Raw genomic sequence first — 22,744 nt, forward strand, 5'->3', positions numbered from 1 at the left:
TACATTAATGGAGAGGTATGCAAATTGAGCCCTGAGATGGCTTCTGACAGGATTTCATAATGAGTATTTAAAATACAAGGCATTGCTGAAAACATAACTATGTAGAAGTGTTTATCTGGCCAAAATGACGCTTTTTAGTTGCAAAAAAAGTTAAGTAATCTTTTCTGAAACATCAGCAAACTTCATTACAGAGAATCAAAAGGGAAAGAAAAACTTCTGAAATAGCAATTTATGCGTAACTGCAAATTATTCTGAGATAACCACAGCAAAGAAGAGCACACATGACTGAAATAGTGCCTAGAGCTGTAATTTCACATTTTTAGCTGTAATGGTATCTACAAATAAGCTAAGCTTTCACAACACTGTAGATGTTTTTTAACAGTAATTTAGTCATATAACATATGGAACAGAACACAATGCTCCTGCTTTGCTATCACAAGTATTAATCACTTCTGTAAGGCTGATTTAAATGTTTGTCACTATATATGATTTGTCAGGGGAAAAAGTCTTACCTAGGGCATCACAATAAAGTTTTTAGCAAATGGCCAGTGACAACTTCTTCCAGAGACAGGAGTATCTGGGAATTTAACTGTCCTCATCAGAGGGTATCTGCTTGAATCAATGAACAGTACACGCATCATGTAAATTTGATCTTCCTCCTACTAAAAATGATCTGAATATTTCTTTCATTTCTATTTCAGCAGCATTAGATTGTCAACAGTTCCCAAGTGGACACAATAAAGTATGTTTTTAACACTTCAGTACTGACTTGCCATGTCATGCCTTACCTTAACTGCACATGTAAAGCCACCTAAATCCCACCACAGCTGCCTGCCTGCTAAATAAGGCAGATTAATTTGACACTCTATTGTACTAACACACAGACAACAGACCTACTAAAACCTGCAGGTCCTACCCATTATCTTCAGACTGTAAATGGTCAAAAGAAGAATAGTTCAAAAGAATGCTCCTCTTGGACTGAGAGACTGAAGCTGACAAACACCAGAGATGTGTCATGCCCAAGTTTTGCCACCTCTAGAGAAATCGGCAAAATACCTCCCCCCTTTCTCCCAGTTGCAAAATTCCTGGATTGGTTACTTGGGGAAATACAGCCTAAGTAATTTTTCAGCAAAATAAAATAGCTACTAACTTGAAGCACTGGTAGGAATATTTAATTTCTCTTACTTAAATCTGTTCTCAAGCACTGCAGTAGCAGAGATGCCACACCAGATATAAGGAGACCAGCAACAATATACACAGTGGGATTATGACAAGCATTTTATTAATGTACTGCCCTTCAGGCACAAAATGAGCATGCAGAAGCTCTAAAAAGGATATATCCTTTATTTTAATGAACTCCAGTAAAACAAGAGAACAGATTCTATTAAAAGAAAAAAACGCACCACTAAGCAATCAGAATAATGCTGACTAGTGACAGAGGGATGTGTCAGATGTGCAGAACGCTGCGCACACGTCCCCACTGAGCCCAGGTGCCCCGCAGGGGGCCAGGGCTCTGCCCAACCTGCTGCCCATGCCCACTGCCTTCCCCCTCCTCAGCCTCTGGATCACCTGCTGTATTCCTCCTGGCTACAGCAATGTCCCTGCTTGTATCTTACAGAAGCCAATGGAAACACACAATGAAGTCAATAGAAAAAGTTGGGACAAGATTTAGTGGCAAGACTGAGACAGTTTCCACAATTCCAGCAGTTCAGTGCGGTCGTAAAGCCATACTGGAACTTAAATCTCCCCAAAACCTCCATTATAATGAATGTGGTATTTCCCTAGAGCTTGAATACATCTCCAGTTAAGACCACATTTTTTAAATTAGATTTTTGTGTCTTTTAACAGACACTGTTTAAATTACTTGTTCTTATGACCTGCAGCTGACAGAATTCATGTCTCTACAGCAAAATGCCGACTTGCTGAGTGCCACTGTTGCAAGGGCCAACTTAAGCAAGCTCTTGGTAATGTACTGTTTTCTTGAACTGATACAGGGAAGCTCCAAAATGTCACAACTTACACATTGTTTCAAAAAACACATTTTGACGAAGTGCACAGACAAATTATAAATAATGTTTTTATCTTAATAAATAATTTCGTATATCATAGATGTCAGTTTCTTTCTTCAGCAAAAGGAATATCCCCAAGTGGTCATTTTCTCTTGCTGTGTTTTCTACTAAGATACAGAAATAAATGGGGTTTGTATTTTGTTCCTATTGACTAAAAAGTCTTGTGGGTTTTTTTTTTAATCCCAGGAAAAATCAAAAAAGTAGCAGCAAAATCTATGGCACAACTAGACAATCCTGTTTTTTGGTTTGAAAGAAAATTTCTAACTCTGGAATACACAGCAGGTGCAATATTCCACTAGTCATGATTTGGGCAGAGAAATACAGTTTCACAGATAACTTCAATTTTTCTTCCAGCCCTAAGGCTAAATTTAGGGCTTGGAAAAAGACACTTACTGCACCAAAAAAGCACACTCTGCACGTGCTGTGCAATTTTAGCCAGTTGACTTCAGTTTTCATCTGATGACTGCAGGTAATTTTGCTACTAAGACCACTCCTCAAGCAAAGTTGAACCCTATTTGCAACTGCAGAAAAATATTTTACTGTGAACAGACAAGAAATGCAACAGAGAACAAAACTTGCATTTGATGGTGAGCTGAGGTAGCATTTGTTCAGTCAATGTTAATTTACTTCTACACTTAAGTGAATGCTGGATTTAGCACTCACTTTTTAAAAAATGTGGGTCAACAAACTGCTGCAAAACAATTTCAGTGGGTTTTAGGTTAGAGGAGAGTGGGATTAAAATACTAATGCCTCAGTGAAATCCCTAATTTGATACAATAACTCAGACAGGGTCAACAAAGGACAAATCATAACCAAATGCGATCACATTACAAATTAAGAAAAATAATACTACATTCTCAGACAACAGACTAAAAACATGTAAGTCTATAAAATATTTCAGATAATGAATTGAGAACAAGTAGAGGTAAACCAGAACAGTTACTGAAAGTCAAAAGGAGTCACCCACATATTTTTCCTCATAGGTATTTTGCACTGTATACTGATGCTTATTCAATGCAAAATAATTTATCAGTAGAATAACCGAGTAGATGAACTCCAAACACTTGCAGTGAGACTCTGACAAACTGAGATGTCACCTTGACAAGTAGAACTACCACCATGAACTACGGAAGCAGAAAGCAGGTTTTCTTCTTGAACTGTGTGATGACAAAGAGGACAAACCTTTGGTTTTTCTAACTGAGTAGTGGGTGATACACATTTTGGGAGCTCAGAGTTGAAAATGATCCAGAAAAGCTAAGATCCACTCATTAAAAAAAGCACTTCAAGCCATTAGGTTAAATAATTTCAATACTTACCAAAACGAAATTGTATCTAAATTATTAATAATGGGAACATTTTTCTTCCTGTTTGTCGTATCAGACAGATCTGTACAGACCTGAGTGTTTTGTCCTTTATCCTTTCAACAACAAAATATCTTAAATCCGCCATCAAATAATATATGCTACTGTATCACTGTAGGACATGGTCCTATAATTTAATTATTTTGCTTCACCACAACTCTCTGAACAATGTTGTTTACAAACGGAAGGCAAGCAAAGAACCAACTCCTGACAGAGTGTACCTGCAAAGCACAGTTCATCATCCGCACAATGTAGTCGAACTGCTGGTGGTCCAGGATTGCTCGGTTCTGTTTAACGTGCTGGCCCAGCTCCTGAGTCAGGCAGTGCCGAGCTGCCTTCCCCTTCAGGGCTCTCAGAGCTGCAGGCAGGGTCTGCAGGGAAGAACATCTGACTTTATGACAATGAAATCAAATGGCTCTATTCATACTGAATATCATCCATTCTTCATCAACAAACTGCAAGTGACAGTAAAGAATAACTTTGGAAATTTCTCATTAGTTTGAGTATCAAACATTCACATAATGGTTGATTTAGCTCGAATTATCAAGTATTAAATTTTCCCATGTTTTCTTTCAAACGCACTAAACAGCATTTCTCACCTATATCAGTAAACAGACAGGCATTGAATGAATGGGCAATCAGAAATGGATTATTGTGCACGAAAGCAAGTGTTCTGCACCAGCCAGGCCAGATCTTGAGTTTGCCTACCAAGGCCAACCAGCATGTTTTCTGATAGCAATGAATGGGGTTGGAAATGGCATACCTCTCATAGCAATGAGGACACAAAATTGTCATGCAGTTTATCCTAAAACAGTGCCAACAGAATATTTATGTCAGTATTTTAAAGATGCAGCAAGTCTATGTCAGTGATTCTCAACTGTGGCCCTTTAGAGGGAGTTAATGGTGGTAACAGGTAGTAAGAAAAGGCAGTCTTTTGGCTAAGCACAGATTTACCATGCAGAGGGACAAAAAAAGCTACTGAACTTCCCCAAGTGCCTGTAAGTTGAGAGAGGTTAAAACTACTGTGCTATACTTGGATCAAAACTCAAGAGTTACATATTTTATTAGGACTTTGTCTATGTGCTTGTTAACACCAGGACTTGCAAATGAAGCAAAGCTCATTTTCTATCTTGAGCTGCACAGACTCAGAGATGTACAGGTGGTATCTTCCTGAGAAATCAAAAGAACTCTTCCAATAATTTTACAGTCACTTTCATTGGTAGAATTAGATCTGAATTGAAGTTTGAGTGATTGTTCTAGAATCAATAACTGAAACTCCATGGACAGAATCTACAAAACCTGGCAACTTCTTCATGTGAAGAAAGTAAGAATACCAAGGATAACAACTCACTAGGACATTTCAGTGAAGGCAGACATACCAAATATTTACATTCATCTCTGAGTTTTATTAAATTACTGTTTTGTAAAACCAGCAAAATTTACTGTACTGAAAATTTTAAAAGAGGCTTGGTCAATAAACACTGAACCATATATGTATGCTTTTTGCTTGCATTCCTTCTAGTTAATACTGCTAGATAAATATAAAATTAATAAAGATATAATAAATTATGTGGACAATACTATTTAAAATGGTAATAAACCAGCAAAAAGGGCTTCAATGCACCCATGTAGTACAAGAAACAGGTTTTCAAACCTGTTAGACTTGTATCATACACAGTATTGCATTTAATTCTATTGCTTATTCATTCATTTAAATGTTCAAAATAATCCTTAGTATTTGAAACAAGACTTCAAAATGTACTTTGTGACTAGGTCAGTCTCCATTTGCTCATTAACACAACAGAGAGGTATTTGTGAAAGTTACAATTTCATGTTATTACCTTTTCTGTCTCCAAAAATTTGTTTTCAAAAATGAATGAGATGCAGTTTCTAACAACTTCCAGTCTTTGAGCACTGTTGAAAACGGTGCTTCCTTTTTCCATTATGGAAACTAACAAAGAGAAAACAAAATACACATCTGTGAAATGTCTCCTGCAAAGTCACAAAGAATACCACGAAGTTCTTTGGAAAAAAATAACTAGTGTCCTCCATTTTACTCTGTTAAGCAAATAGCATTAGTAGGCCTATACAGATGGGAACATAAGAACCTAAATCTTAGTTTTCCTAAACTAACTAAAGAAGAGAGTGCCCTGAATTTTAACTAGAGCAGTTGATTCTCTTAACTAGTTGTTCTATTGGAGTCAGACAGGCACAGAGATTCCAAACTCTAATGAACAAATAAAATACAAACATAAACAAAAAATTAATAATAAAGGGGTGTGTGTGTGTGGGTGGGTGGGTGGGTGTGTGTTCTGCAGTGAATTATGTAGCCCTGCATACTTTGTAGCAACTGTTTTTAGTTGGCCAACACAAGAGTTCTGCAACATGGAATAAGACATGACAAACCTGTTCTCTTATCTAGATTGCAATTTGCTGAGATCTAAGGATTGCCTTCTTAATTAACTGCTCAGATATGATTTTTCATGAAAAGTCAGAATGGAAGAACTAACATTCCCTTTTTCTCTATCAAATAAATAGAATGAAAATGTAGACTATGCCCTTTTTTGTAGACAATCATGAGCTACTAATATCCAAAGATTTTGAGATCCAGGACAAGCAGGGAGTGTAAGTGTGAAAGCTGTGCCTTGGAAAAAAAACCAACACAAAAAACCTCTGCTATAAAAATTAAGTTATTAAAAAGGAGAATGTTCTCTTGCATCTAGCCTTTTAAAGAAAGATAACAGGACACAAGCACATAACCCTTTATATTTTCTGTAACAGATTCAATGACACAGTCAACAGCAAAGGCAGGTGAAGAGAGTTCATCTTCTTGCATAAATCCAAAGAGAAACAGGCCCCAAAAGGGCCTCAAGAGGCCATCTAGTTCATCTTGCTGTCCCTAGACAGGATCAACTCTATTTATGTTATTTCTCATGTTTGTCCACTATGTTCCCAATGTTCTGTGATAACAGAGACTCCATGGCTTCACAAAAAATCCACTCAACTGCCTCACAATCCTCATTTTACCACGTCTTGCTGACAAGTAACTCTACTTCTGTGCTGCAATTAAACCCATTATTTCTTATCATTACAGATTATTCTGCTTCTTTTTCTAACTGCCTCTTAAATAATTGAAGACCAATATTATGCATTCCCTCAGTCTTCTATTTTTCAGTCTAAACAACTCCCCATCCTTCCTTGTAGGTCACATTCTCTGGACCACTGGTCATTCTTGTTGCTTTCTTATGGATTCCCTCCAACAGAACCAAAAATGGAGATAGTCTTCCAGTGTCCAAAAATGGATGCAAACACTCCAGCTGAGGTCTTACCAAGCACAATGAAAAGATTTCTCCATGGGGTTCACTGACTGCATTCCTGTTTATATGTCCTACTAAGATGTTTGTCTTTTCTGCAGTAGCTTGATATAGTTGGGTCATGTTTGCCTTATGGTCATTAAAGTCCCCAAATTAATTTCTGAAGAACTGTTCCCCACTGAGCTGATCATGACTGTTCAAGTGCAATACTTTATTTGAAGAAAAATAATAGAGAAGGTCAAAATTCAACAGAGGCTAGTGGTTAGATCTCTAATTTTTAAAGATTGATTTGACTATGACTGGAATTAATAGAATTTTTTGTCAATAAAATGAAAATGACAGGCCTAAAATGTCTACATCTGTTCTTTACATTTAAATATAGACATATGTATTTTGAGACAGATGCTATGTTTGCTCCTTGCCTTTTTCCAGTAATTTACATGTCTTCCACTAGTATCAAAGGAGAAACTCTAACAGCTCAAAGCTTGGTTCAGCCAATCCTAGAAGGAGCCTATGGTGATATGCAGCAGACCTAGGTGAGCAGCCAATATCCAGTTTAACAGTTTAACTCAAAATGGAACTCAGATCAAATCCATTTTTGTTGTTAGCAACTGTGCCCCTCACACTCTGTATGTTTGACTTCTTAGTAAGGGCAGATACAAAAATGGGTTTTAAAATAGCAAAGGCAGACACACAAGTTTGTGTACCAGAGTTTACCAGGATCACTAAAAATACAGCATTAACATACAAATGGGAGGAACATGCTGTAGTCGTGCTAATTATACATTCAACTTGTGAGACAGGATGAGAAATGGTAAATGGGGAGCAGCTGAACGTACCCACGGGGGGACCCGCTGGAACCACACACTTCTTGTCCCCCCGCGTGGCAGGGGGGGCCCCCTGGCCCCTGGCGAGCCCCTCCTGCAGCAGCTCCTGCACGCGGCTCTCGTTGAGCCGCGGGAAGGGCAGGATGTGAACCCGCAAGTGGGAACCCTCCGTGGGCCGCGGCACCTTCTGGAACGCGATGTGGGGATTGGGATTCTCCTGCAGGTCAGAGCAAAAGGTTACACACAAAAGGTACTACACAATGCTACCACTGGTCTGCCCTAAGTTTACTGTTGTTCTGTGTTTCTCTCATACCTGAGAGATTAAGAAGACAAATATCTAATGCAGATGACTAATAAAATGTTTCATATTCATATCACCCTTGACTCATTATCAGGAACACTTCCAACTTTACAGGCTTTTATAAAATTATTTTTGTCAACATGCAAAATTCAAAAAGAAAGACAGCAAAAGAAAATCACTGCTTAACTTAGGTTGATTTATGCAGCTGAATGAGTATTTAGGACTTGAATAAAAATTAGTTTGACAATCAATCTCTTCATTAGAGAGAAGGTTGAAGACTATCTTCCAACATTTGCAGGATCACATCTCATATCTTCAGGAGTATAACCATCAGTCAAACAAACCAGAGTATTTTCACCTCTTCATTCATAGGTATCAGGGGTATCATTAATCATGTCTGAATTTACTGTTTTCCAGTTTGACTCTCTGCTGTTACTTATTACTGGCTACATACTGCTGCCAAAGAGTGATACTCCAATTAGGTTTCTGTTGTAAATGAACAACTAGCTTGGAAGAAAACTTGTAAACATAAGCTTAATACTTTGGTTTATGGATACAAAAGGCAACAAAGAGATCAAATGCATCAGCTTCAGAAACAGCACTCAAAACAGACCAGCTACTCAGCCATATACATTCTCTGCAAAGAAAGTTTCATGAAACAAGCCAAAAATCTAAGGGGATGAGAGCAACAGATTCCAGGAGAAGCAAGGCAGAGAAAGGGAATACAGTCTGAGCACAGGGTAACAGAGGACACAGAGCAGAAAATGCCAGAAAAGGAGAAAAACTCCCCACAGTCCATTTCACTGAGACAGGCATTCAGATGGAATACACAAAGGTACTTTAAACTTGGACAGCACAAACTTCGTGTGAGACATACATGTTATTAGGCATGTAGGTCCAATGTCTTGAACTACTGAAATGGTATATGCCAAAAACTTGTCTAGATTTTCCACCTGCACCACCTAAAACAAACATTATCTCTCCCTAACCAACCTTGCCTCTCACATGTATCTAAACTGTCACAGCTACAATATGATGACTATTAAAACTGTGAAACAAGATGTCAAAACATATCAAGCAGTGAGATTAAAATCAGGCAGTTCTAGGCATACTTCAAGAACCAGTGTTACTCATCACCTCTATTTAGTCAAAAAATAGATAGATAGATGCATAACTGCTAGAAGTCTGGCTTCTAAATGCCCTAAGGCATTGACTTAGTGAATATAAGTGTAGATTCCTGTTAAGTCATTGACTTAGTGATAGTGAAGTAGCAGGTCAATCACAAAGGTATTAATAAATCTCATCATCAGAGAAGACAAACAGAACGCCAAAGAACCCCCAAAACACTTTGGAAATTAGCAGTATTCATTAATTACTGTGGTTTTTTTATAGAAGTGTAGTTGTAAACCCTAGTTTTGGGGAAGTGGGACTTAGAAAAGAAAGGGTGACAAGCGTGTCAACTGATTGTGTAACAGATAATGCTCTGTGGAGTCTGAACAGCCACAGGAGCTGTGTGAAGGAGGGAGAGCAGCTGGGGACAAAAACTGCCCCAAGAGCCCGCCAAAATCCCCGAACAAAACCCCCCAAAACAGGTAATGGAATGGTAGGAGACCTTACAAAAGCACTATGTAACATAAACATGTGATAGGAAGGCAAGAATAAAACCAGGAGGAATGGTGGGAAACCTGAAAGGCACGAGAAAAAGGCTGTAAAAAAGGAATGCCTGCTGAGCACACGAACCATGCAAACTGGGTCACACAGCAGAAAAGACCTGCTGAAAGTATACATTATGCCAAATTGTATCTTCACTTCCAGGGAAAACTGCTGAGAGGCAAGAAGAGACGTATTTGGCGTGGAAAGGCTGCAGCAGAGACGGTAACAGTTTATATACATTCTGTGAACACAGACCAAGAAAATAGTGGGAACTAGCAGTAGCTATATATAAACCAGTACTATTAAAGTTCTCAAGTCTTTTACCATAATGTAGACGCTGACTTCCCCAAGCTGTCATTGCCATTTTCAGATACTGGATCAAACTCAGAAATACGAATTTCAACGCTACCATCTCAACTCTACAGGTATAACAGGTACAATAAAACTCACATTTTTGAAGAGCTGTTCTGCAAGTTCTCTAACATGCTTTATCATTTTTGGTGGATTGCCCTCTTCAGCTTTAATTCTTTCAACTTCAAAGGCTACCAACTTTTTTTAGAAAAAAGAAAGAATAAAAATGTTGATAATTCAACTAAAAAATTAGTTCCTGTTTAAATTATGAAGAGTTAATCTTGTTACAATCTTAAATTGAAACAAAGGAAGGAAAGCTGAATGCTGAAAAATGTGCAATGTCATGTTGCTCTGGAACATGAGACATTTTCAGATCATATATAGAGCTTTCATCACCAGTCTTTTTAGTCCTACCTAACATAGAAAATCTTACATACTTAAGACATTGCCATCACATTTCTATACCACAGTCCCTATTTCTCATATGCAGTACTACTACACAGAATTAATACCAAACTCTATATTTACTCTACATTCAACTAAAAGCCAACACAGTAAAAATACAGCATTACTTTTCAAAATAAAAAATGTTTGTCTCAGTTTAAATTGTCAGAGATGTATTTAATATTTCTCAATGAGTTTTCTAATGTTACATAGAACACAATTAAAATACTCAAAATAATTCTGTACTGGCATGCGATGCATTATGAAGCTACAAACCTTGACAAGAGGAACATCATTACCACGATTTATACAAGTATTGAACTTCATACATATGAGCAGGGCAAAATTTGATGAAAGTAAGCTAAAAATATCTGCTTAGTAGAAAATGAGAATTGAGAAGATTGGTATAAATTTGATATGATAAACAGTGAGGATTCAGAAGCACTTCAGTAGTTTTTGCACATGCTGATATATCATAGGTACATGATTTACTTGGGAATACAGAAACAGTTTTCACCTCATCAAAAAGATCACAGGCTCTGAAAGGAGGACCCCTCTCTGACACAAAACCAGCAAATGCCATTCCATTGAGAACTTTGGTTAGAAAGTCATTCTCAATCAAGCCTCGCTGGCCCAAAAAGGCTGCCTGCAACAGACAGAAAAAATGCATGTATTTCATCAATATCAAAACTACAACTAACTATTTATGTACTAGCAGCTAAACATTTTCATCAGCTTATCAGCTTACTCTAGTACGTGGTACTTTTTAATTACATATTTTATTATACATAGTATCTTTTTACACCTGAATTCAGAACTGGAAGTTTGATTTTTTAGATCTCACAGGTAATAAAATAGAAAACTAGTACCTTCAAGCAATGTCTTCTTATTGCATACATGTGTTTTCAAAATTCCACACTGATTCCTCAAATGTTTATTTGTACTAAATTTAAATGTTTACTTTACTTTACCTTTCCTCACATCCCTGCCATTAGTCCCACTCAAACACACTGATACACTGCTATGCCAAAGTTATGTGCTCCTCACAAGTACCTAATTTTATTTATGTTTTTAAAACCACTTGTTCAGAAGGCAAGCTTGTGGGAACAGCATGGCTCATATGAATACTGACTGAATACACGTGCCTGCTTCTCTTTTACCTTATGGAAATGAATGACTGGTTCAGCGTGGATCCGGATCAGCTGCAGACACGACCGGTATCCTTGGAAAAGTTGTGCAAATAGCCTGAGGAAGATTGCTCGCACTTCTTTATCCTGTAAGCAGTAATTGATGTGCTGTCAAAACATTTTCCTATGGCAAGCTTTGCCACATTTTGGAAAAAGCTGCATGAGCAATGCCTACCCATTCCTCAGTGCAGCACATGAAGCAGAGACACCTGCATACATATGGGGTTGTCTCATAGAAGGGAAGGGACCTTAAAGGCCATCTCATTCCCCTGCCCTGTGCTCGGATGGCAGTGACAGACTCAGTACACGGGCACCCCTTCACTCCTGCTGACCTGTCCCCCCTGCCCCACAGGCTCTGGGCAATGCCCGTGTAACTGGGGGCTGGTCACGTGGGGAGTCACATGAATGAATGGCCATGAGAGAAAACTCACACGACATAAAGACAGTATTTTAGCCTGAATTTATTCCTTAAAATGAACCGTGGCTTTGCAACACTTGACAAGCAGTGCCACTGGAGTGGGCAGGGCAGCAGGAAACCACGGGAGCCTAAGGTGGCACTGCAGCTCCTGAAGAAACCAGGCTCAGAGCACACCTGGCATCACCAAAGCTCTAAGTTTGCTCAGCTACCTGTCCTGGACCTTTCCAATTCATGCCTTCACTTGCCAATCTACTGCTGCCAAAGTAAGCCAGAGTTACTTTAAAAAGTTTTAAACAGTAGACCTTCAAAGCCCTGGTTTATTTATTTAAGTAGAAGAGTGTCTCATACACACTACCACAATAATGGAAAGGCTGTGAATAGCTGGTGGCAGATTGGGGCAGTGACACCTCCCCTGCGAGCAGATGCCATTAAAGAGTGACATCAAATCCTGTGCCACACTGTTACTTTATCTCAGCTCAGGTACCTACTCGTGCTGGAGACACGATGAAAACCTGAGGTCCTAAAAATTGTTCTATGGTGTCTCAAAGGATGTTTTAAACATACTAACTTTACACATCATACACTGCAAAGAATATTATATTTACTATCAGGAAACCAGTTGCTTAACAACTAAATACAAGCTAAGTAAGTTAAATATTGCAATGCTTTTTTAAGAGATAAGGTATATAGAGGATTCTACTATGCTGTCATATAGGAATATTTTACTAGATGTCTTTTAATTCTTCACTGTAATGTTATTGATGTTGTTTTATTTTTATTTTGTAAGGTCTCACTCTACTCATTACGGGATATGCCCATTTTCTGCTGCTCTCTGGGATTTTAGCAGGTACATCTGTACCCTGACTTTTTTGACTATCTGAACACACAATTGCTTCTTTCAGATTTAACAAAGTACTTTTTGGATATAAATTATATTAACTTGTAACTTCCCTGCTCAAACCGAGATCTTAGCTGAATTCTGTCTTTAGTTTACATGAAATATGGATAACATTATCTGTCATCAGGAATGAAAAAAAACAATCTTAAACTAAGTATAAAAAAATACATTGTACCACATAAGAGTTTTACATTTTCAAATACATCTACACAAGAGTTCTTAAATTGAACTGGCTTTTGGATTTTAGTTCAGGCTACCTACTCAAGGTCAGCTCTGAACAAAACTAATAATCTATGGATTAAACTACAAACATAAGAGTTTCATTCGGGTCGAGGTTCACTAAAATCATTTACTAAGTGAAATACATATAACTATTTTCCCAATACATTCAACCATACCATGTATAATAATTATCACTATTATTGTAAATGCAGTGGCTCATGTTCTGCTCACACAGCTACCACTCCTATCTTTACTCATAATTACTCTAAAAATCTAGATCAATGGCATTTTTTATGTTTTGGAACCCTTTTTTTTCTGTGGAGGGGTGTGTCTGTAAGAGAACATTTTTGTGTCATTTTAACGTTTACAGAAACACAGAAAAAGATCAGTTTCTCCACTCATATAAAATTCTGCAGCTTTACTGATCTGTGAAAGAGAGGCACAGATTTAACTCAACAGACAGCAGTACTAAAACAAAATTAGCTGCTCCCATACTAATAACAATGTATTTATAAAATTTCTAACCCCTTAGAATGCTATTAGAGGGCAAAATGCATTTTTTGCTACTCCAGTAACACTAGAAAGTATATGGAAAGGAAAACACAAAGATAGAAATTCTTAAAAGAAAGTCTAAAATTTCAACACTTTCCCACTTAGGAAGGTCAGACATAGCACAGAAATCTTACCAGCATTTTTGAGTGTGATAAAGCTGTTCGTGGGGGAGGGAATGCATAATCTGCTGTTTCCAAATCAGGATGCAAAACCTAGAGAAATATTTAAAATTTTTTTCCTCTTTTTGCTGAGAAAAAGATAAATTACTTTTATTCTTCTTGCTTAAATTTTCACTAATATCAAGTACCTCAAGCAATAGACTGAGTTAGATGATGAAGACTATACAAAAATAAAGGTGGGATTAATTTCTCAGCTTCAGGTTTCTCTAAATGAGCTAGTTATCAAAAACTCCTGTGACAGACCATGAAGCTAATCAACAATCAGAGATTTTACAGTCAATTAATCTGAAACAGATTAACAGGTAATTTTTCTCTTTAAGATATGAAGATTTGCTGAGAAGCCCCCAAATAAGGTGATTTCTAAATTATTACAATGATAGTAAATAGACAAACAAAACTACTTTTTTTGGTGATTCCCTAATGTAGAATCCATCATTCTTGAATAGGGAAATAGGGGCATCACACAAATAAACTTTGACTAAATGGCAATTCATGTGTTAAATTTCAAGATGATCTACAGTTGAAATGAATTTATAAAGGCAGAAAAGCATCAAAACAATGGTAACAATGCCACTCAAATACTCTTATCAAAAATCATTATTAAGAAGGAAAAATCACTACCTGTCTCCTGAATAATGAAAATACATTTTAGTATTCAATTATAGATTATATTATCTTCAGATAATAAACTCTTCTAAAACAGGAATGTTGGCATAAATAATAGTTTTAAATCTTAATACTGAAATTCATACTTAGTTTTTTACAAACAGGTGAGAGGTTGGAAAATGGGGTTTGTGGAACACATACTAGAGAAAGTGCCATTTGGGTTTGATGCAGCAGAGGCTCTGGCAGCTGGGACAGATGAATACATTCAGGAATTTTAATTGTTCCTCCATCCAGGTCTGCTATGATCACATCTAACTGTAAGGGACAAACACATGACTGGTACTGCATACTGTGGGCAAAGTTGAGAAACACAACAGTTCAAGTTTCATGATTTGAACATAAGTTAAAATAAACAAATTAAAACCAGTACTAACTTTAATGGACAGAATGCTTTTGATAAAGGAAATGCCCCAAATACTTCCTATTACTGAATCTAGCCATGAAAAATTAATGTAAACCAAAGAAAGTGAAATGAGGCCAAACTTTCAAAAGTGACTTTTGTTTCTGGATGTTCCAGGTTCATGTTCAGAGATTTGAGATATTTAATAGGCTGTTTGCAAAAGAACACAGTGAGGGCAACTATAAATAAAATTACATGCTTCTAAGCACCTCTTGTAAGCCTGGTTCAGTTTCTCCAAGGACCTGCTTTAAAAGGACAAAAATACTCCAACTGAAAATACATTTGAAAATCCTAAACTCACAACGAATAGATGACAAAGCCAGAAATGGATCCATTCCTTCCCATCCTGCACTAGAATCAAATAATTTCCCCCCTCTACTTTGTAGTCTCAATGTATTTACAAACCAATTGATGCTTTTTCTCCCTTTCCCTCTCCTAATTGTCTTGTCTTGCTTTCCACAGTAATATTTTGGATGCACATGAATTGCTCATGCAGACACCTCAGAAGCGTGGGAATCTCTGCAGCTGAGCACCACAAGGACACTGTGACTATGGATGAGCTGCCCAGACATACTTACAAGCTCATGAATGTCATTGCGAAAGACAGAATGTACACCAATGATGAAAGGTGTTGGTGAGCTGAGAACTTCCAAAAGCTGTGCAGGAAGAATTGGAATATAGGGATAACTGTGAAAAGAATAAATAAAATAAAAGCTTCTGACTATCCTTTCACATAGGGCAACTTTTTTCCTTAAAAAAAATCTTCCTGTTATGTATTAAATTTACTAGAAATAACTATTCTAAAAACACAGAAGATGAAAGTAGGAATTAAATAATTCTTTATAAAGTACCATGCGGTTAAAAGAATGTCATGTAAGCTCCATAATTTATTATAAGGTCTACAACTTTTTGCAAACAAGTTTATTTTGCAAAGAGAAGCCTATTTATATTTGTACCATTTATATAATGTGTACCTTTAATTTGCCTACAACTTTTAAGTAGCCAGGGACATTAAAGTTATAGATAACACCTTCACTTTAAAAACATGGCTGGCTTTTGGCCAGACACCTACAATTCAGCCTTTTGAAAAATATAATTAATAAGAAATCACTACATGAATTATTTTGCTGTGATATTGAAATGGCAAATAAATATTATGTATAGTACATTATTTCAGGTACTGTTTACTTGATTTGACAATTAAAAAAGCCCAGTGTTTTCATCGAAGCAACATGAAAAGCTGGATCTAAATTGATCAACGCATTTACACACCTAATTTATAGTTAATAAAGTTCACATTAGTTACTATTTTAGCATTAAGAAACATAGTCCGAAACATTTTCCATTTTCTTTCCTATTCTATATTAAAATGAAGCCCATCTGAAATATTTTAAATAAAACAAGCTATTAAAATACAAGCATGATTTGAAACAGGGAAGTCAGAATTAGATGTCTTTTTCCTGAAAACCAAACAGCTTGACATTCAGTTTTCCAATTCAAAAGGCTGCATCCACATATGGCTTTTTAAGGTAGATCAATTTGCTGAATAAAGTTCATTCTCTGGTGGACATTTGTCAGTGACTTACAACTGTGACACACACTAATGTAGCTGTTATCTTTGAGCCACAGAGGGTTTTACATCCTAAAGGGCCTCAAGACATAATTTCATCCAACCTACTGCTCTAAGCAGGGCCAAGACTGAATCCAGATTAGGTTGTCCTGGGCTCTGTCCAGCTGGTCCTGAAGGCCTATAGGGATGGAAGTTCCAAAGGTTGTCTGTTTCACTCCTTAATTATCTTCACAATAAAACACATTTTCCCTGCATGCAGCCAGAAACTTCCCTCTCCCCTGTTCTAGTTTATGGCCCCGTTTTTTTCTGCCACACACCTCTCCTTACTTTTTGGCAGGCCGTTATTAGATCTCCTGCATATCTTTCCCATGACTTACTCGTGGGTCATCACTGTCAAGTGTTACCATTCAACTGATGTTGTGACTGCGGTTTCTCCTGTATTTGTAGGTAGGGTGTCTCTCCCTTAATTGTTTCCACTGCCACGATGCAATCAGACTTTATTAATGATGTGTACAGACTAGAATTGCATGTATGACCATGAAAACTTTTGCTTATTTGAACAAATATAGCATGACTCCTTTCATTTAGGACAACAAAACAGAAGTCACAAAATGTCTTATACAATCAGTTAACGAGTACGAAGATACAAAACTCAAACTCACCTGTACTTGAGGGGAAACATCAGAGACTCCAGAGCCCTACAGGCATCACTGAGCCTCTGAAAACTTGCTGAGTGAAAGAGAACCTTATTTTCTGTAAGCACGGCACAGAACAAGCTGAGTACATTCTGGATTCCTTAAAAAAACAGAACAGTAAGAAACAACTGTAACAACATGCCAAAACAATCAAAATTACATTAAAATGTACCATTTTCTGGAGGAATTTTCAAAAAGCATATAACTGCATTAATAGCAAAGTTCGAAGTTTTTCTATCTTTTATTTAACAAGTGCCGCTTCCTTCTGTTTTTCAGGTTGCTAAAACACTACCTGAATGTATTTCTACATTTCAAATACATTGTATTACATGTCCCTTTCAATACACTTTAAAGGATTTCCACTTCTCAGCAAAAATCCCAGCAATGCTCAATAATGGCTTCAAACTGTATCACATGTATCTTCTGCACAGCCTTCTCTGTATCCACTATGCAATTCTGGTCACTGACCCAGGCTTAACTTCTAAACCTTTTTGTATCTCCAAGCAGGGAAAAAATGATAAAATCATACTGCTGAGTTCCAAAAAAAAATGACAGAGACTTCCTAGTGAATACATTCATACTTTATTCATGGAGAGCATTCTAGGAGTCACGAGGTTGTAAGTGAGCAGTGGGAGAGTATGTGTCTTTGGGAAGATCTGGCCGTTTAAAGAAACCCCACTGGATTCAGGGTAAGACTCCAATCAGATGATGGGGTGCTTGGGGATTTTTTAAGACAGTACCTAGGAGACAAAGCCATGTGCTTTCAGGGAAAACTAAAAATGTATTTCCTTTAAAAAAAGTCCCATCCTGAGAAGCAGACATGTCTGAGATGTGAGATATGCTGAAATTTATGAAATTTCCTGAAATATGCTGGAATGTATGATGTTTCCCGGAGGACATGGCTTGTTATCAGTAAGACAGCCTGTATTACCTTCACAAAGCTACTACTTATCTTACAGAAATCTTCTGAATAAGAACTGTGACTATGGAGAGCCACTCTAGTCCTATGATAATTAACACTTTGTTTTGTTTAAGTAATTCTTATTACATGTTTTGACAAATCCTTTTTCTTCTATGATGCATGCAAATTCTCTTCCCTGGAGCGAAGCTCAGTTTATAAACATAAAGGGAGAAGGATGCAGACAGGGATGTTGAAAAAAAAGATTTAATTCTTAGGACGAACATCAAACAGCAACATAACAGCTTGTGCTTCCAAACTCCCTTCTTCAAGATTGCTGCAGATACTCACACAACCAAAGGCTTGAGAGGACTCAAGGACAGGAGGCTTTGTCATAAGACTGAGCCAGTTACTGCTGCGAACACTTGGTGTTGTTTTCAGTGGCATGTTTTATACTGTGCTAGTGGAAAACAAATGCTTTGTAATACACAATGTAAGGACGGTGTTAAAGAAAAGTCCAACTAGTTTCCCCTGTGAATGAAACAGCTCTCAGGAGTGAATGGCTAGAAGCTGACTGGGCATAGTGTCCCTTCTCATGGGTATGTGTGAGGGGTACACACTCATTTTAACACAAAGGTAGAACCTGCTGCCTGTTTAAAAACATCTCTCTAGGAATTCAGAAACTCAAACTGCCCTTTTTACACAAAACTGCCCTTGTTCCTTTCCCAGAACATTTTAAAGAGTGTCTCAGAGTACACTTTTTGTTTTAAACTAAATTTTGTTCTCAAGCTAAATGGGCTTTATTAACTGTTTCATTCCACACCTAGTATCTTCTTAAGACATTTAGGAATACATACTTTTTAAACATCTGCCAATTTTTTCATACAGTCAGATACAAAAAATCTCAAACAACCCTCCATATATCTATAACGTTTTGGCAGGTGTTACTGAGGAAAATAATACCAAAAAGACTCACAAGTATCCACAACATTTGTTACAACAAAATGCTCTAAAAAAGCCCTTTATATAACCAAAATAACTATAACTAAAAATTCTTGAAAGAGATAGTTTTCTATTCTACACATCTTAAAACTTGAATCTAGGCTGAGAGGTAAGAGTTCTAAAATATTTCCTGGATATTACTGACTTTAAACACTGTTTTGCAAAGAATTAAAGAATTTCTGTACTGGGAATATCCAATTGAAATCAAGCTGTGTGAAAAAAATAGCATTTTCAGCTATGTGATGTTATTCTGCTGTGAATTATGATGGTTCAAGAGCCTAGAAGAAGTACCTTAATTCTAATACATTTAAAAGTCCTAAAACCTATTCAGTATCAGCATTTTTCATCTGAAATCTCTTGTGTATATGGCCACCTCATCAGACACCAAAACAACACACAATTCTCAAGAGCACGTAATAACTGAGCACTTCTGCAAAAATTTACTAACAAAAAACATGAATGAAGTGTAAATGAGGACTTTGCCGATGTATAAGGAGGACTTCATAGTATTTGAACATGGTGGCTGCAGATCACACTGTGTCCCAGGGACTACTAAAATGACACACTATTGTATAGATAACACAAGTAATCTTCATGTTTCTATATTGTGTTAAACTGTATGTCTGTCTGATGTTTATCTTTACCACTGTGAGAAATGGATTTTGCGAATGTCTTCAATTTACAGACAATTCTGGATGTCTGGTCAACGGAACACAAAGTTTATTTAAATTACTAAGCAGTGATGATACAGTTTGTGAGGTTTCCATAGTTTCACTGCGGAAATGAGCTTGGTTTTGTTGCATACTAGTGGCTACAGATAAAGCTTCAGTTTGTATTCCACAAAAAAGCATTTCTCAGTGCAGCTTAATCAGCACCAACATAATTTGATATTTAAGATGACTACTTTTAGCAGCTATTTCCCACAGATAAACTTGATGTCACATAGCAGAATACATACTGCAAACATTTTTACTACACTCTGCAAATTGGTCTCCTAGATGTCCACTACATTTTAACTGGCCACGGAAGATGAATTTGAAATGTTTATGGTGATACAAACACACCTGATGTAGCCCCATCTTTGCTGAGCCAGACAAAAGCAGTGCTTTATTTGCAGATCTTATGGGAGAAACCAAAATTAAGGGCATCTAACACATCTCTCATAAATCTTCACAGGAAGATCACTGGCCAACTGCTCATGTGTCAGAAGCAGATGAAGTGTTGCCTCTCCAATCTGGCAACTCCTGCCATGTATCAAAATTATCAGGTCCACTCCAGGTTTCAAGCTGAACCTGGAATTTTCAATCTACATCTACATTATTTCTACATTCTCCTGACCATTTTCTGCATTCTGAATGCATAAAAAGCAGAAAGTCGTCTCACAAAAAATGGCTGTATCTTGGCAGAAGCAGAAAAAAAGACATGAGGAATCTTGTGTGCATGTATTAGGAAACAAAAGCATTTCCATTTGAGCCAATGAATATACCACAGCAAGAGTATTTGACTCGTACTGTGTAACAGTTAATCTAAAAATGCCTAAATAACTAGAAATAACAACACCAAACCAATAACCAGTGTAATTACCCAAAAGCCAATTTAAAGTGAGAACTTCTCTGGCTCTTACCGTCTTCTTTCCTGAATGCCCAAGAAATATTAAATTTATATCTAAGGAAAGGTTCAGAAACCTTGGCGGGTTTTGTTTTGGGCCTTTTTTTTGCCATAACAGAAAATGCTCTTCCATGGAGAAGTTAATCACCAATATTGACTGACCAACTTCTTGAAAACATGCTATTGAGTTTGAAAACATATCTGGACAGTGAAACCCAAGCTAACCATTTCCACTGACTGAAAAGCTTGTACAGCTCAGACAGCTTCTTTGGTACCAGTGTTTTCATTCTCTCTTTGTCTTTCTGCTTTATTTAATGCTCTGTATACAACACAGAAGAATATGAAATACATAAAATTAAGTGTACAATATAGGTATCTAATCTGAAGTTTCTTATTTTCAAGATGACAGCCACTAACTCAACACAAAATTATTGCTCCACGCATACTTTGAAATACATGTTCAGCAGTATATCAGCAGTATGACTGTGAAGGAAACTTTCATCTGATAGAATCAAACAAATTATACATAGTATGGCTTTTGATGACTTTCCTTTTCTAAACCATTTAAACAATTGATCCAATTATTTGACCGAGCCACCAAGGTGCTGTTTCAAGTCTTGCAAGTTGTTTACGGAAAACAAACAATTCCAAATAACAGTCTGAGCCCAGTTTCCTCATGCTACAAGACACAATCGTGTCTGTCTGTAACCTTGAACCCTCCACTGCTCTGCAGACTCGGCACTACATCCGATGCTCATTTGTCAGGGCATAAATAGACAACACGAAAAACAACAAACAAGTTGGGTTTTACAGATTACTCTTTCACAGTCTACAGACAGACATCCTGTAAAATATTATACATACGCTGGAAAATTTTGAATGGAGGCTTCCTGACCTTCACTGTTTTCAAGTATTTAAAGAATCTGTAATTTGTACTAAATTATCTGACATCCTACATCAACAAATGTATCATTCTGCCTGCTTCCTGTTGTTCTAGAATTTATTTAAGCATGATTAAAAAAAACCCCAAACACAAAGTGTACTCGACAAACTAACTGTCCTCTATATTGCATGAAATCAAAATACTATCACTTACTTATTCAGACTTTCGTAAAGAGTTATAAACATGGATTTGAAAACCAAATTAGTTGAACACATTATTATTCCAATATGCCATTCTTGAATTACTGGACACAAAAAAAAGCTTAATAGACAAAATAATCCATAACTTAGCCAGACTAATCCAGGAAATGGGTCAACAAAGCCTGAAAAGCCTTTCTGAAAGGCCACTGGAGACTGCATAGTACAAGTTTTGTGCCAGACAGTGTCAAGCTCTAAAGATAACTAGGAAAAAAGTAGAGAAAAACAAAACTCTTTTCATTTTTATTTTCAGATGTGGCTGCATAACACTGCTAATGAACAAAATACAAGCTTAATCAATAAATAAGAGGCAACCATTGTGCTCCATACTCAATAAGTAACTCTTGCCAAATTGTATTCATTCATCCATCCAAAAATTCCCCGGTGTCTCCAATCAACTACACAGAGTTAAACCCAAAAGACTGCTGTGTCACTCAGTTCAGTATCAGTTTGAATTTAGAAAAGTCTGCAGGTCAGTGTTAGAGCAGGACTGGATGCTACATGGCTATATCACAGCCAAGCCTCAGAAATGGGGAGCAATGTGGCTGTGCCAGCAGAGAGCTGTGTGAAGGTTCATTTATCCTGCTTTCTGGCTGGGTACCAGAGAACAGGGGTCACACAAGTACCCCAGGAGCTCAACTGATGCAGTCATTGCTGGACTCAGGAGGAAGAGAAGCAATCTCTACAGCACAGAGCCTTCAGCTGAGACTCCCTCAAAGAATCCAACACTTCATGAATAAAACATTCCCACCAATTTCTGGGCCCAGAAAAGCAAACATGGGTGTGACACACAGTATCGACACCAACCTCCATTTCTAGAGATACACTTCTGATTTGCAAACCAGTATGAAGACAATTCAGAATCTGAACCTGAACGCTCCACATAAGATAGGGCAGAAAGAGGCTTCTATACAGAGCAGTCTTTGTGGGGGTGGGAAGAGGAAAGGAAAAGGAGGACCATACAGAAAGGTTCTGGTATAAATGCCAGA

At 37.2% G+C, this 22,744-nt stretch overlaps 1 protein-coding gene across 6 annotated transcripts in view; it reads right to left on the reverse strand.

Moving 5' to 3' along the window:
- The window catches only part of SBF2 (SET binding factor 2), a 259,930-nt gene that overhangs the window by 91,951 nt on the left and 145,235 nt on the right, over positions 1-22,744 (reverse strand). For 5 of the 6 annotated variants that reach the window (XM_071558954.1, XM_071558953.1, XM_071558956.1 and 2 more), the window contains exons 7-16: positions 17,075-17,207; positions 15,421-15,529; positions 14,584-14,697; positions 13,732-13,809; positions 11,481-11,594; positions 10,838-10,966; positions 9,976-10,074; positions 7,584-7,788; positions 5,272-5,381; positions 3,652-3,801 (exon numbers count right to left, since the gene is read on the reverse strand). In XM_071558954.1, the coding sequence (XP_071415055.1) occupies positions 3,652-3,801; positions 5,272-5,381; positions 7,584-7,788; positions 9,976-10,074; positions 10,838-10,966; positions 11,481-11,594; positions 13,732-13,809; positions 14,584-14,697; positions 15,421-15,529; positions 17,075-17,207 (1,241 nt within the window). The remainder of the gene's footprint in view (positions 1-3,651; positions 3,802-5,271; positions 5,382-7,583; positions 7,789-9,975; positions 10,075-10,837; positions 10,967-11,480; positions 11,595-13,731; positions 13,810-14,583; positions 14,698-15,420; positions 15,530-17,074; positions 17,208-22,744) is intronic. The other variant, XM_071558957.1, reaches the window with a different exon arrangement.

This window comes from Pithys albifrons, chromosome 6 (genome assembly GCF_047495875.1).
Source record: "Pithys albifrons albifrons isolate INPA30051 chromosome 6, PitAlb_v1, whole genome shotgun sequence".
Lineage (NCBI taxonomy): Eukaryota > Metazoa > Chordata > Aves > Passeriformes > Thamnophilidae > Pithys > Pithys albifrons.